At 40.7% G+C, this 15,659-nt stretch overlaps 1 protein-coding gene and 1 pseudogene across 3 annotated transcripts in view; one reads left to right on the top strand and one right to left on the bottom strand.

The window, feature by feature from the left end:
• The window catches only part of CHCHD3 (coiled-coil-helix-coiled-coil-helix domain containing 3), a 305,751-nt gene that overhangs the window by 182,380 nt on the left and 107,712 nt on the right, over positions 1–15,659 (top strand). For all 3 annotated transcript variants that reach the window (XM_027101894.1, XM_027101896.1, XM_027101897.1), the window contains exon 5: positions 168–251. In XM_027101894.1, coding sequence (XP_026957695.1) covers positions 168–251 — 84 coding nt within the window. The remainder of the gene's footprint in view (positions 1–167; positions 252–15,659) is intronic.
• On the bottom strand, positions 13,858–15,551 carry LOC113618086 (heterogeneous nuclear ribonucleoprotein A1-like; annotated as a pseudogene).

Below are 15,659 nucleotides of genomic sequence, written 5' to 3' on the forward strand. Positions count from 1 at the left end.
CATTTAGATGCAGCAGTCCTCATCTTATTAATGTTTTTTCTATGGCAGAGACCTAATAGATTGCAAAAATCTTCATCTTTGTATACTTATTTCTAATGCAATTTATACTTCTGCTTTGCTGTTACTGCTTTTTCTTCATATAGTATATTCTTCATTTCTTTTTTTAGGCTAAGCAGCTGGAAGAGAAAGATCGAGTGATAAAGAAGCAGGATGCATTCTACAAAGAGCAGCTGGCTAGACTGGAGGAGAGGGTATGACTATTTCTTGTCAGTGATTCTCTTCTTTTACCACATTTGCGGTGTTCCCATGTATATATTTAAAAATCAGTACATTAGCACTGTAACTGCTTTGTCTCATTAAAAAGTGGCCAGGAAATGAAGACGCCAAGTGTGCAGATCGTTCTTGAAGATAATGTCATTTTTACTTCGGTAGTTTTGCGTATTGTTGTGTTGTTTGTTCATTGATGCGTTTTACTACTAAGGAACTCCTTCCAAATATTTTTCCCTGTATGTTTAGAAACTGCATTGTCTCCAGGTCAAACAGTAGAGTGCTACTGTTGGCTTTCCCAAACATTGACTAAACTTGAGCATGTTCTTAGAAATGGTAGTGTTTTAAAGGATAAATTGTCTTTGTGAAAGCTGTTTCACTGCACTTGTGGCCAAGAAATGAATGTCTTCTTCAAAACTGGTGGACAGGAGCTAAATAGTAGGACTCAGGAGAAGAGTTAGGATGAGGAGTGGAGGAAGTACCTCTGGTTGACCTGACCCTGGAATTTGACAGAGACGCAAAGAAGGAAATTAAGGCTGGAATAAAAGGAAGCAGTGGGTTTAAGAATGGGAGCTTGAGGGACCCAATCAGTGCCCCTGTTCAGTGAAGTGTATTTGTTGTCTAGGATAAGTTCATACATAGACCATGAGGTTACAAAGCTAGCTTTCTCTTTGCTTTGATTGAGACTCCCAAAGTTGATTGATTTAGAATAGGTTGTTTCATAAGAAACTAAATAAAGTAAGAAAGAAACTATTAAGCCCCATTCAGTACAAATATTTGGTGTTGATCATCTTCACCTGTCTCTGTATGTCACTGAACTGAGTGCTTCTTGAGTGTAGGGACCATTTTCTCACTGATTCAGCAGATATCTACCTAATATATGCCAGGCTCTGGTAGTGCCAGAGATATGCTAATAAAGAAAGTGAACTAAACTTCTGCCCTCGTGGAGCTTAAATTCAATTAAAACCTCGTCAGCATGTTGAATGGCAGATTGTGATAATATGGCAGACAGTAAAGTGGGGGGAAAAGGAGTCCCAGGGCCTAAGAGTGCAGGTGTGGGGTTGGGTGGAGAGGGAGGGCCTGTCTAATGGGATGGCATCTGGGAAGAGGTCTGCAGCAATGGGAAGCAGGCCAGCACCAAGAGGGCTTTTGAGTGGAAGAGTATTCTGGCTGCTGTCTTGGGCAAGAACTGAAGCAAGAGGGACTTGGAGGTAATAGTGGCAATTTAGAAAAGGGGTGGTGATGGCTTGGGCCAGGGTGCTAGCAGTGGAGGAATGAGATGTGGTTGGATGTTTCACAGGCAGAGCTGTTTCACAGAGATGTGCTGGTGGTTTTGAACATGAGTGAAAGAAAGAACTCAGAGATATTCTAGGTATATAGCTTTTACAGCTAGAAGGATGAATTTTCCAAGGCCAAGGCTATTAAAATATGGATCTGGATGTGGGTAGTGGAGGAAATCAGTTCGATTTTGGATATGGTAAGTTTGGGATGCTACTTAAGACATCCAAGTAGAGATGTTAAATAAGCATAAAGTGGAAATGCTTAGCACAGAAGTCAGCACATTTTTCTGTAAAGGGCCAGATAGTAAATATTGCAGGCTTTGCAGGCCATGTATGGTTTCTGTTGCAACTACTCGACTCTGCCATTGTAATGTGAAAGCAGCCATAGCCAGTATGTCAGTGAACAAGTGTGACTGTTCTAATATGTGGACACTGAAGTTAGAATTTCATGTAATTTTCAAATGTCATGAAATACTCTTCTGATTTTTTTCCCCCAACCATTTAAAAACGTAACACCATTCTTAGTGCACAGGTTCTGACATCAGGTGGCTTGGATTCAAATCCCTGAACTGACATTTACCTGCTGCATCTCATGGAGCATCTAACGTAAACTTCCAGTTTCCTCAGCTATAAAATGATGGTATTAATTTGTTAAATGAGATAATTCTCACAAATCACCTATAATAGTGTCCAGGACAGGGTAACCATTCAGTCAGTGGTAGCTCTTTTTACTTCTGTCTATCCAGAGCACTGTCCCTGATATAATGAGTAAATGTTAGCTGAATAAAATGATTGAGTAAAAGTTTTTGAGGTGATTAACCAGGACCTGCTTTTTCCCCACTCAGTGATAGTTTTCTTTGCTTTCAAGTATTACTATGCTAGATACCTTTTGAAGTCCTCATCGATTACTGTTAGGTATAAGAAAAGGCACTGATAAATATTTACCCATTTCTCATAAATCCACCAATTTGATAGAGATATTCAGTGATGGGTATGAGGCACTGAGAGGATTTGCTCTCGGCCAATTAAAGGGGTCTGCTTAACAGTTAACTGTTGTTTCTGGTCTCCGGTTAGAACAAGGTGGGGAAGGTCAGGTGGACATGGTGTGCTGATACCAAATCATTGTCACAAACGTCTTCTTATAACACACAGACACACATCTTTTCTTTTTTGAAGATGAGGCTGGAAAGAAGTTATTTAGGAATTTTAACTGAAAGCTGAGAAGCTGAGTGAACTTAGAAGAATGCCGAGGAGGAATAATCACATTATTATTAGTTAATACTTAATAACTCCATATTTAAGAACATGTGGTGGAAAGAATGCTGGACTAGGAGTCAGAAGGCATGGCTTTTTCATCTAGTTATTTGACAATTCACCTAATCTCTCGTGGTCTCTGGTTCTTTAAAATGATACATTTAAAAGCCCCTTGAAAACTGGAAAGAGCTTAGCAAATTCAAGCTGTTGCCATTAAAGAATATTTCCTTTCCATTGTGTGCAAGATATTAAAAATCATAAAATTACTTTAGTGTTATTCAGCTTTCTGATGTCTTCTGCCCATTTTATAATATCTTGTTTTTGTTTATTACTGCCATTCCTAAAGTACCTAAGGTGAATTTTGTCCAATTGGATTTCATCTAGGAACATTTGAGAGACATTTAGGTGTCCAGAGACGAAGCATTTTCTAGCCTTAATGCGAAGGATTGTAAAGAGGGTTTTTCTTGTGATGACAGTGAAAAGTACAACGTCTAACCATTTCTGTTAGAAATTCTACACGCTTTGTGTTAAAAGATGTAAAATGCCCAATCCAATAGTGGATAATGTAAGAAAAAAATGATTGTGGTATTATAACTTGCAGAATCATTAACTTACAATGAAATCCCAGGTTCCTGTTTAAAATTCAAGTTTAAAAGTGGATATAAGTACATATCTTTCTCTATTATAACCAAGTGAACTTAAGAAACCATACACTGAATACTAGGTGGTATATTAATGGAGAGGAGGGGACACTGAGTCTTTTACAGAGTCATTACAGGGATGATTTCTAAGACCACCGTACCATCTGCCCATCAGCTAGATTAGCAAACACAGTAATTGTATACATAATCACTTTTTTATGACTCAGTCTTGTTACTCAACTATTCATTTTCATTGACTTGAGGCAAATTTCGTGATGCACCTACAGCATGATACCCCTAAGAGTTATCTTAATATCTCATCGTGCTTCTTTTACTTTGAAGTGAGAAGTTCATGGTCATTTGAGAATTATGAACCCAAGTCTATTGAGCATTTGAAGCACATTCAGTTCTATAATACAGCTTGGTGTGCCTCTTGGTTCTATTTCAGTAAACTCTTTATCAGTTAGACATTCCCTTGTGTGAATGGAGCTTTCTCGTCCCAGGTATTTATATTGGCTGGTTCACCAGGAGTCTGAGATAACTTTCTCCTTTCACTAACTCGGGAGGAGTAATAAGTGCAATTTAATTGGACACCAGTTTCACGCTTCTCAGAACCAGTATGCAAAAGCAACAACTCTTCATTGAGAAAGAAGGTCAAAGCCATTTAAAAGTTTTTTTGAGTCCTTGTTTCATTGCAAATGTTGCCAGCTTCATCAAACAACGTTGACGTGGACGTGAGATAAACTTTTGTATTTTAAGAACGTGGACTTCCCTGGTGGCGCAGTGGTTAAGAAGCCGCCTGCCAATGCAAGGGACACGGGTTCAAGCCCTGGTCTGAGAAGATCCCACGTGCCAAGGAGCAACTAAGCCCGCGCGCCACAACTACTGAAGCCCGTGTGCCTAGAGCCCATGCTCCGCAACAAGAGAAGCCACTGCAATGAGAAGCCCAGGCACCACAACGAAGAGTAGCCCCCGCTCACCGCAACTAGAGAAAGCCTGCGTGCAGCAACGAAAACCCAAGGCAACCAAAAATAAATAAATTAATTAAAAGGGGAAAAAAAAAAAAGAATGTGAGAGGCGTTGCATGTAGGTATGCCCTAATTGAGAGAGGCTTGAGTATCAATTCCTGGTGGTTGAGGTAAGAGGCTTGAGAGTATTAATTCCTGTTGGGAGATTTGATGAAAGAAAGCCCAGGGCAGCTTTCGAAGAAAAGGTTCTTAGATGTTTCTAAGAAGCCTTTGCCAGTCCCTCAGGGAATTCTCCATAATGCTTTGTGTACCTCCCTTAATGTGCCACATTTATGACAATTACGATTAGTTATCTGTGTTTATTTTGTAAACTCCTCGAGGATAAAGGTCATTTTCTTATTTCCCACAACTCACGTAGTAGGCGTGCAGTGAACGAATCCTACATTTACTAAGCTTATGCCATAAAGTTAGGTCCAAGCTATTAGTGTACAGTTCTTAAGTATTCACAGAATATTTAGTATCTTCATTAGTTATTTAAATTAATAATCTAAATCTATCCTGTGAGAAAATCAAGTTTAACTTTGAATATCTGGATATTTATAGCATCCTCATCGTCCTAGTAGCTAACAGTAACATTTTTTGAGTATTTATGTTGTGCTGGGCACTTTGCATGGATTATGTCATTTTATTATCATAAACAACCCTATGAGGCTGTCAACCCTGTTGTTTAGATGAAGGTCCTAAGGCTTCAAGTAACTTGCCCAAGAATATACAGACAAAATGTGATCTGGATTTGAGCCAGGTCCAACACCTGAGCTTTTAGCCATTGTCCAGCACCATCTTTAAAGTTTGTCAGTTGTGCACTTAAGAAGTTAAATCCTGCTGATTGCTTTGTTAATTCTTTGGGTAGTAAATTAACTCCTTCTGGCTTCTAATACAACTTTTTAGGTCCTGATGTTAAAACTTGATCAGTGCCACCTCATAACCTGAAAATGTTAAGCATTCAAAATGCCTAATTTTCTCCTGAGGATTTGGCACTTCCTGGGAAAATTGGACCAAAAGGGAATAAACAGGGTCTTATTACTTAGCGACTGCAACATGATACCCCCAAGAGTTACTGTAATATCTAGTTGTGCTGCTTTTACTTTGAAGTAAGAAATTCAGTCATTCAAGCAGTTTAGAAATGTCTTTGAGATTCATTCATTCATATGCTCACAGTGTTACTACAGGATAGTCATCTCATTCCATCTCTAGAAAGAAAACAAACTTTCTGTAACTGTTTTATCAACTGTTTTGATGGTTATCTAATTAGAGCCTGGATTGCCTGCTCCCGGAACATCCATTGCCTGGATATTCTTCAGGAAAGTGTGTATTTTTCTCGTAGTCTGTTAGCACTCTGGAAGGAAATTGAGAGGCAGGACCAAGGCCATATTATAACAGGGCAGAATCCAGATTCTCCCAGGATCTTCTAGGATGAAGGACCCCTCGCTCCCCAGGACATCTAGAGATATGAGTTCTTTGATGATCAGTGTGTCTTGCATGTCTGACTTCTCAATTATGAATTGAATTGACTTGCTCTACTGAATGCACTTTGCTTTTGGCGTTCATGAGAATGGTGGGGTTTGGCACAGCATGAAGAGAGCTGTAAAAGGCCTGGTGGCTTGAGGAGCTGAGGGAGATCAGAGAGCTTAGTTGGGTACTGTTACAGTGTTCAGATCAACAGGGTAGTGGGGTATGTATTGCTTTCAGTTTACAGGCTCCTCTGGATTTCAGCAGCTATTTACATACACATTGCAGTCAACCGCATACAATTAAGGAGGAGAGGGAATTATACAAGCTGAGCAAAAGAGAGCAGGGCAAAGAGAATGGTGAAAAATAAATTGTCATTAAGAAGAAAAGTACTTTACTAGTTCATCACCTGTGGAGAGAGTTGCTAATTAAATTCTAAGGTCATGCTTACATCAAATGAGCAATTTTTAAAAGCCTTTTTACTTGTAGTGGGTGGCATATCTTCTATTGCATCACAGTGTTGGGCTCATCTGTATGATTAATTGGCTTTTATGATTGCTTGACAACTTCTTTGTCATTAGTACCTTCATTTCTGTGTTCCTCTTTGCAAAGCTTGGGGGAAAAATAATGCCAAGAATGATAATAAAGAGAAATGACAACAGAACAGATTATTGCCAGCCCAGTGTGTTCCTTATGCGAAGAAATTAGTATGCATTTTTACTACCAGATGAAGTCTGTCACTGTAAAAATATTTCATTGAGCAGAGCTGGGTCAGCCATTTCAAGGGATTAATACAGGGTAGAATCACAGACCACTGACATCTGAGATCCTAAAACATAAACAATCTATTTTGGGGTAGGGCGATAACTGCTTAAACTCAATTTATGGGATAAAAAAACCCCTTCGATGTTTTCCCCCTAAGGTGCTTTCTAAACAGTTGTCAGTGATTCTAGGTCATATGGGTAGCTGATATATACACTAAATAATGTGTATGTTTTGGCCATGCACTGTGATGTAGCAAATTTAACACAGTAGTTAAAAGCATAACTTTGTGGTAGATATGCCTCCGTAGGTTATGCTAGTTTGCATTTGTCGGCCTAGAGAGAGAGATTATTCCTTCGACACTTGGAAATTTTGTGCTGGCCTCCTCATTCATCTTGAAATCAAGGCAGTTTCTCTGTGGTTTCTGTAGTTACCAAGGGTTGCAGAAAGATAAGCCTCTCTGGTCCAGGAGTTTGGATGTTGAAGGCATAGAAGCCAATGTCACTTTTAATCATAATACCATTAAAAACGGCAGAGGTTTCAGCAAAGTGGTTTTCAGCATGTACCTTCAGTTGCTCTGAGATTTTTTTTTTATGATTAACAAGTAATGACAGTTCAAATAAATGCACTTTAGATGTTAATTGTTAGGTAGAGAAATTAATAAGGCCCAGTATCACCATATCCTTTGTTAATGTAATTGAAACAGTTATTTATAACTTAGATTCAGAGACTGAACCCTTTTGCACTCTTACCGGGCTCCCTAAGGGAAGTTTATTATTGCAGATATTCCAAAAGCAGCAAGCAGGGTGGACTTTTTTTTTTTCTTCTATTTTTGTTCTCTAGGGGCAAGAAAATTGATACAGTATAGTGAATATGGGGGTCTTATCCTTAATTCGTTATTCAACAAGTCCTCCAAACACATTGGCTTTTCTGTTAACCTCTCTGAATTTTCTAATGGGAAATGTGGTAACCTTGGGTAACCTTGAAATGCTTTCTTAATCTGGCTTTAGGGATACGAGACTTAAATTTTTTCCAGGATGAACTGTTAAAAGTGCATCCTGTAAAAATGATCCCTTTAACTGGAGCCAGTTTTTCTATGTCTAACTTTAGAGGAAAGATTTGTAAATCATGGTATCAGCACTTAATTTGGGGCTCTATTTACCATGTAGGCTGTCAAGAAGTATTAACCTTAAGGTAAGATGAGAATGTGGAGTACAAAGCTATGGGCTGATGGCACAGAGTATACCAGGTATTAAATAGCATTATCCACCCTGCTTGCTACAGTAAATAGGATTTCACTATTATGATGTGTCAGGGCTTTCAGTGAAACCAAATTTACAGGACACTATACTGCCATCCTCTCTGCTGAGCAGCTTTATTCTGGGATCTTGCTTTCATATCAGTCCTGTTGGTAGGAAATACTTGTACCAATTGTGCATGGAAATTATAATTTAATGATCTCTTCCTTTTCTCTATTCAGATCTTAGAATGGACCACTGTGCTTTGCAGTGATAGCCCCAGGGCTCTGAGAAAGAGATAATGTACAGTTCAGCTTTAAAGCCCAGTATTGCCTTTTTTGAGTACTTGTCATGATCATAAGTGCTAAGATGCCAACAGTATGGGTTGCTTACTTTCTCAGCTCTTCACGTTTCCTTTACCTTGTGAAAGACTCTACAGTAAAATAGATTCTGTTTACCATGACAGTTTTTAAAATGGTATGCCACTTGAATGTGTAAAGACAAGGTAAGAAATAAAGTGTTATGAAATCCAGGGAATATTAATTCCACTTTTAAAGATTCTGTTCATTTTGTCTGGGGGGCTCAGTAGGCTGTCTTATTTGAAAAGCAATTAATATCCTCTTTCCTTTCTTTGGAATCTTTTCTTGTTATTGATAAGAATATTGCACCCGGGAAGTCATTCTGCGTTTCCTGTGTATTTCCTGTGTATTTGATTGAAAATGAGCTAAATCTCTTAAATTTTCTTTGCATCCAATTTCATAATTAGTGATTGTTTTGCTTCTTGGTATCTTGTTTATTTATATATTTCAAGTGTACTCCATTTAGGCAGACCAGCCAGTGCTTATTTCCCTATTTTACTGACTAAAAAATTAAAATACATGAATATTAATTTTTTTAAAGGAAATTGCAGGGCTGGCGTTAGAAGATGCACTTGAATCCCAGTTCTATGTTCAGACCATGAGCCAGCTGTGCCTCTATAAGGGATTACGTTTCAACACATTAGCTTCATTAAGAAAGATATATTTGGTCATTAAAACATTTGCAAATAGTGTTATCTCTTAACATCATCAAGTAAGAAGTACCCATATCTGAACTTGGCATATAAAAGCAGGTTGGCACGGTAAGGTCAGCATTTAATGAAGGGAATCTAAATCCAGGCTGGCCATGGAGACTAACATAGGAGTTTGACCTTGGTCATTCTTATCAGAATTTGGGGTGGAGGGCGCTAGAGGGGGTCATTGGCATTCACCATTCATTCAAACACACATTTGTTAAATTCCTCCAGTGAGCCAGGCACTGTACGTAGATATAGTGATGAACACAAATGGTACAAACACCTGTTGGCATCTGGTACAGAGCTTTTAATTGCTACAGTGGATCCGTGGAGGCTTTGCCAGACTGTTTTCCAGAGCAGAAATATTTTGTGAGGAGTAGCTACTACTTTTTGTCCCTTAAAGGTCTAAAGATCATGGGATTTAAAGTGGAATTTAGTGGGTTGAAGAGATTCGTCAGGTTAAATGCTCAGGTAAAGACCCAATGAACTGGGACTTCTCTGGTGGCACAGTGGTTGAGAATCCGCCTGCCAATGCAGGGGACACGGGTTCGAGCCCTGGTCCGGGAACCCACGTGCTGCGGAGCAACTAAGCCCGTGTGCCGCAACTACTGAACCTGTGCTCTAGAGCCCATGAGCCACAACTCCAGAGCCTGCACACCACAACTACTGAAACCCCTGTGCCTAGAGCCTGTGGTCCGCAGCAAGAGAAGCCACCGCGATGAGAAGCCCGCACACTGCAACGAAGTGTAGCCCCTGCTCACCACAACTAGAGAAAGCCTGCTCACAGCAATGAAGACCCAACGCAGCCAATAAATAGATAGATAGATAGGTAGATAGACCCAGTGAACTGGTTGTGTTAAATAGCTATATTTGAAAATAAATGTTAATTATGTAAGTTCCATGAAGACCAGAACTATTTCCACTTTTTGATCACCATGATAGTGCCTGGCACATAATAGGCACTAGATAACTTTTAAAATTAATGTGTTAGTCAGGAGGTGGGATGGGTGCCTTGGCCAAATAATTTTGAAGAGTGCTAAGCTTAACTAAGCAGAACAGATTTCTTTACTGTAGGCCTTCTCAGAGTTTGTATACATTCTGAGCTTCCAAGATGAGGATACTGCATGCCATGTTTCAGCATTAAACCATAGAGTCTTTTTTTTCAAGAAACACTCATTAACTTATCCCAGTACACCATCTGAGATTTTCTGTGCCCTGCATAATGCCAGGACTTACATTTTTTTTGAGTCCTTCCTTATCTGCATCCTAGAATGTAGAGGTTGGGCAGCCATAGAAGTTTGTTGATAGAGTTCCTAATTTGAGGGCTTCTGAGGACCTGCAGCCATCCTGGAATTGCCTGCCTTTGTACGATGTTGCAGAAGGGTGGACAGAAGAGGAAGAGGCCTGGGGATTCTAAAGTTCCTCTGGAGGGCTGTGTTCTGACTCTAAACTGTCTTCATAATCTCTGGCCTATCTCAGAGTCTTTGAGAAAGCTGTACCCATGGTAGCTCAGTTTCATCAGGGCCCTCCCACCACAGGACACAGAATCACGCCCATTAACCCAAGAGTCGTACATCCTCATGTGAAGAATTGGGCACACAGAATGCCACCAAGGATCCAGGCTCGCAGTAGGATTTTTCTTCTTTTTCATGGAATGAAGTAGGAGGGTAATCAGATTTGATAAATATTTAATTACCACTGTGGGTTTTTAACCCAAAAGTGTTTACCAAGATCTGGAGCTGGAGGAACAAGCAAAAGATGTATCAATATCTTCCACTCCTTCAGAGTCTTGAGTTTTCTGTGACCGTTCAGAAAGAGTTTGGAAGCAGTAAGCTTTGCTTGCCTAGGTCAGAAAGTAGTGCAGTCTTTGTATCCTAGGAAGTTGAATGAAGGTCAACAATCCTGCTCTGTAATCTCATTCAGCTTCAGAGACGGTTAAGCTCGAGAGTCCAGGGAGGACAGTGTGGCCACAGCACTGCCCCCTCACGACTTGTAGTTTCACATGAGATCTATGAGGGTGGGAACCCTGTCTGTTCACTGCTCTATCCCTACCCCCTGCAACAGAGCCTGGCACGTAGTAGGTGCCTGACAGATCTTTGTTGAGTAAATGAATAAAGGAGTTTTCAGCAGGTGAAAGGCTTTAATCCCAGAAGTGGCCCAGGTACCTTAGATATGCATCTTCCAGGTGCACCTCGCCTCAAGTTACACCTTACCCTGCAAGTTTCCTAGAGATTCAGGTGAGGGTCCTTCTGCTCCAGCCATGCCAGCTACTGATAGTAATGCAGCTGCATATCTTATTTACATAAAATGAAATAGTCAGTGCAGATGCTACTATTTGGGCGCAAACCTTTGACGTAAATTAAATCATATTGCCTAAGTGATGTTCTTATCCGTGTCGTTTATGTGACTTGAGGCAGGGGTAATCAGTTTTGTCCACAAACCCTGTCCTAAATAGAATCCGAACTTCATGAGTTATCCCCAAACTTGGCTTTTGGTGAAAATGTTCCTGGGTACTTTGCACTGTGGACATCCTTGCTTTTCCAAGGCTGCTGGCCAAGAAATATAGTATTATCATCAGCAGCATCATATTAAAACAGCCACCATCTATTGAGGGACTATTATAAGCCTGGCAGTACACAAAATTATTTAACACAATCATTTTAACCCCTGGACAGACCTCTAGGGGAAGGTATTTTCTTCCTTCACCACCTAACCAGTTACTGACTGTGTTCTTCAGACTCAGAGACATCAAGTAACTTGCCCTAAAGTTTCCCAGCCAGTGTAGCCAGGCCTCTGTCTCCTCACTGACAGCCTCTCCTTCTGTGTGACCAGTGGTAGACTACAATACTCCCTTGAGGCTTTCTGACATTACAGTTATTATGCAATTCCACTCCCCTTGCCCAGATTTTAGGAAGAATTTTGGTGGAAGTGGGCATGACACTTTTTGTTTAGAGCCAGTAGAGTCAAGTAACAGATTCTCAGCCATGTTTCCCTTAGCAGCATTTGTACTTGGCTTCTTACATAAACTAAGCACCAGCAGTCTTACTTAACAGTGGATCATATTCTGCAGTGAAGTGATATTAAACCTGTTTCATGATCAGATGATGGATACAATTAGTATGGCTTTAGTACCTAGACTAAACGGATAGGAGAGATGCTGACAGTAAGGAAACAGTAAAGGATCTGTAGATTGGGCCTTAGCCTCTGAGAGGATGGAGGGAAAAGATGATGGTCCTGGAAATACCAGGGGGAGAAATAACCAGAAATCAAAATTAAAGCCAGGCTAGATCAGCCATGGTGATGGTGAAGAGGCTTAGTGGGATGACAGCGAGAGAAGCGGGTGGAGGGTCCAAGAATGATCTTCTTGTAGCTCCCATTGCCACTTGGGCACCTCTGCCCTCACCATCTTCCTTTGCCATGGCCTACTTTGCAAAATCATTTCTTTCTAATAGATCTCCAACATAGCCCTTGAACTCCTGTGTCCACAGCAGTCCAGCCTACTTAGCCTGCTGTTCAGATTGCGTACATATGGAATCTTGGAGCATAAACTTCCTGCAAATTTAGGTTATTGTCACACAAATATGAGTTTACTGTCAATTTCCTTTCTCTAGTTTAAGGCCAGAGGTGTTGCTCCTATCTTACAGTTATTTGAACTTCAATTCAGGGGCTTCCCTAGGCTCTGCCTCTGAATTAACCCAAGTAATTAAATCTCAGAAAGTTAACACTCAGTCAACTACCCTTAAGCCATTCCTGCATTTAACCTCCATGATGGTTTTCCCTCTACTGCTTCAGTGTTATTCACTAGGAAATCCCCAAGCTTGCTGTCTCTCTGTACATCGCTCTGCCCCGTGTTAGACATCCCCTGTTTAGGGGATATTGAGCACGTACTCCGTGCCCCGGTATTGTGCACAGTAGGTCCTGTGATCCATGGAGTGACTAACGCAGGCACGGTTTACCTCTGCTATCTCATCCCTCCTCCTTGCCTGTCATTTCTTCTTAATATTAGTATTTCTAGAATTTAATCATAATGTAGTCTCTACCTTGCCTAGACAGACTGTAAGTGATGTGAGGTGGAGAGTGAAAATAGAAGTGAGAGAAGAGTAGTTCAAGGCTGAGAGTTAAGATCCTTGGGTAGGCAGTCCATGTGCTGAGAAGGTCTGTGTTTCTGTTTATCTAGCTATTGTTAAAATGAAAATTTAACTAGAACTACAGTGACTATTTCTGTAGTTCCAGAAAAATAATACATAATAAATTGTAAACTGTCTTTTCTCTCATGATGTAGTTGCTCTAGATTGTAGAAATTTGGCAGACATTCCTAGAACTGTTTGTTAAAATTCAATAGCATGTAATTAAAGGCAGAGACTGCCATTTCTCTGGTGGGTACATTAAAAAATTATATTATATCATTTGGATTTGACCGTGAACTCAGTTCCCAAAAGAATAATGCCAGAAAGACAAAAGGATAAGTATATTGTGCTAAATAGAGGCACAAGTTACATAAAGTAACTACATTTACAGAACTGTCAGTTATACCCTAGCTATTTAAGAGTAATTATGCAAAAGATAGTTTCTGAATGAATGTTACTCTACATGTTGCCAGATGGAAACAGTGATTCTGATGAAATCCTGGGTTTTAAGCCTTGCCAGGCAGCAGAACAAGATTGCTGATGTTTTAAAGCCTGTGTTGACTGACGATTAAAACCAGTATTAATACCTGGATGCTATGTTAGTGAAATGGAATATTTTATAGACACATAGAAGTTTACTGCTTCTTGGAACTTTTTTTTTTTTAAAGACACATTTATTCAGCGTCATGATCAGACTATTACACTTAGCAATCAACAGCATGGGTGCAAAAAAGTCTACATTAAAACCCTTTGTTGGAATGCTTTACACTTTCCACAGAACAGAAACTAAAATAACCTGTTATACAATTAGTCACAAATACAGTCCTCGAGTTATTTTTGCCCATACACATGAGTATTGTCTAAAACATGTCTTCTTTGTAGCAGCCAGGCCCTGCCAGCGCTGTGCTTGGCTGAGCTCACAAATCTGTTGTAACCGGTAGCTTCCCTGTCACTTCTCTGGCTCTCCTCTCCTGCGAAGCTTTGTTTCCTGGCAGTAATCAAAACCTTCTGCCACTGCCACAGCTCCTGCTGCTGCTGGAACCACCACAGCCACCTTGGTTTCGGGGTTTGGCAGAGTATTGACCGCCACCACCATGGGGGCCAGAACTTCTGCCTCCAAAGTTTCCTCCTTTCATGGGTCCAAAATTTGAAGATTGATTGTTGTAACTGCCAAAATCATTGTAGCTTCCACCACCTCCAAAATGGCTTCCATCATTACCAAATCCATTATAGCCATCCCTACTGCCACCATATCCACCACCACTGCGGCTGCCACCAAAGCCACCTCGACCACTGAAGTTTCCTCCACGACCAAAGTTGTCATTCCCACCAAAACTACCTCCACGACCACCACCAAAGTTTCCAGAACCACTTCGACCTCTTTGGCTGGATGAGGCACTAGCCATCTCTTGCTGAGGTAGGGCTTTCCTTGTGTCACAGTTGTAGCCATTCACAGTGTAGTATTTCTGAATGACAATCTTGTCTACAGAGTCATGGTCATCAAAGGTTACGAAAGCAAAGCCTCTCTTTTTGCCACTGCCTCGGTCAGTCACGATTTCAATCACTTCAGTTTTCCCCTACTGTTCAAAGTAATCTCTTAGATGATGTTCTTCAGTGTCTTCTTTAATGCCACCAACAAAAATCTTTTTCACAGTTGAGTGGGCACCAGGCCTTTGAGAATCTTCTCTTGAGACAGCCCTCTTTGGTTCCCCAACTCTTCCATCCACCTTGTGTGGCCTTGCCTTCATGGCCGCATCCGCCTCCTCCACGGTGGCATATGTGACAAACCCGAAGCCTCTGGAGCGTTTGTTGTTTGGATCCCTCATCACCACACAGTCTGTGCACGCTCCCGGCTGCTCACAATGGCTCCTCAGGCTCTCATCGGTTGTTTCAGAGCTCACACCTCTGATGAAGAGCTTCCGCAGCTGTTCGGGCTCTTTGGGTGACTCTGACTTAGACATGACGGCAGTGGAGGGTGGGTGGGGGAGACGTCAACGATGCTTACTCGGCGGCGTCCACGAGCAGAAAGTGCTTCTTGGAACTTTAATATTCATCTAGCACAGAAGTGTACTTTTTCAGATGAGGAAACAGAAACCTGGAGGTTTAAAAATTGGTTTTATGTAGTTGGGGAAGGGAGTGGTGGCATTGTCTACCAATTCCTTGTAATTGTCTCATCAAATAAGTTCTAAGTTAGTGAATGAGTATTTGTTTATTTAGGTTCCTAGAAGTGATTTGTGTTGGGGTGGCCATCCCAGCTATTGCAGAGGTGACTGAAATATAATGAATACTTGGGAACTATTCCTTAGGCTTTATGAAACTTAATCAAACAAGCAATAAAATTTCACTAGCTTTGTTGATATCATGGTACAAAGCAGGCATGCAGTAGTCTTAACATTAATTGCTATACCGAATGAAAGAAATTTTCAGTAGAACTCACCTGATTGTTCTATCAGAGGAAAGGACAGCTAAGTTGCTAGTTTGTTCCAGTTGCTCATTTTCATATACCCACAAATGCTTGTCTTCTGGTCATTACCTGCGATATTTAAGAATAACCCCAGA

Source organism: Aethalodelphis obliquidens, unplaced genomic scaffold (genome assembly GCF_003676395.1).
Source record: "Aethalodelphis obliquidens isolate GAN/ISIS:26980383/991018 unplaced genomic scaffold, ASM367639v1 scaffold5, whole genome shotgun sequence".
Taxonomy (NCBI): Eukaryota; Metazoa; Chordata; class Mammalia; order Artiodactyla; family Delphinidae; genus Aethalodelphis; species Aethalodelphis obliquidens.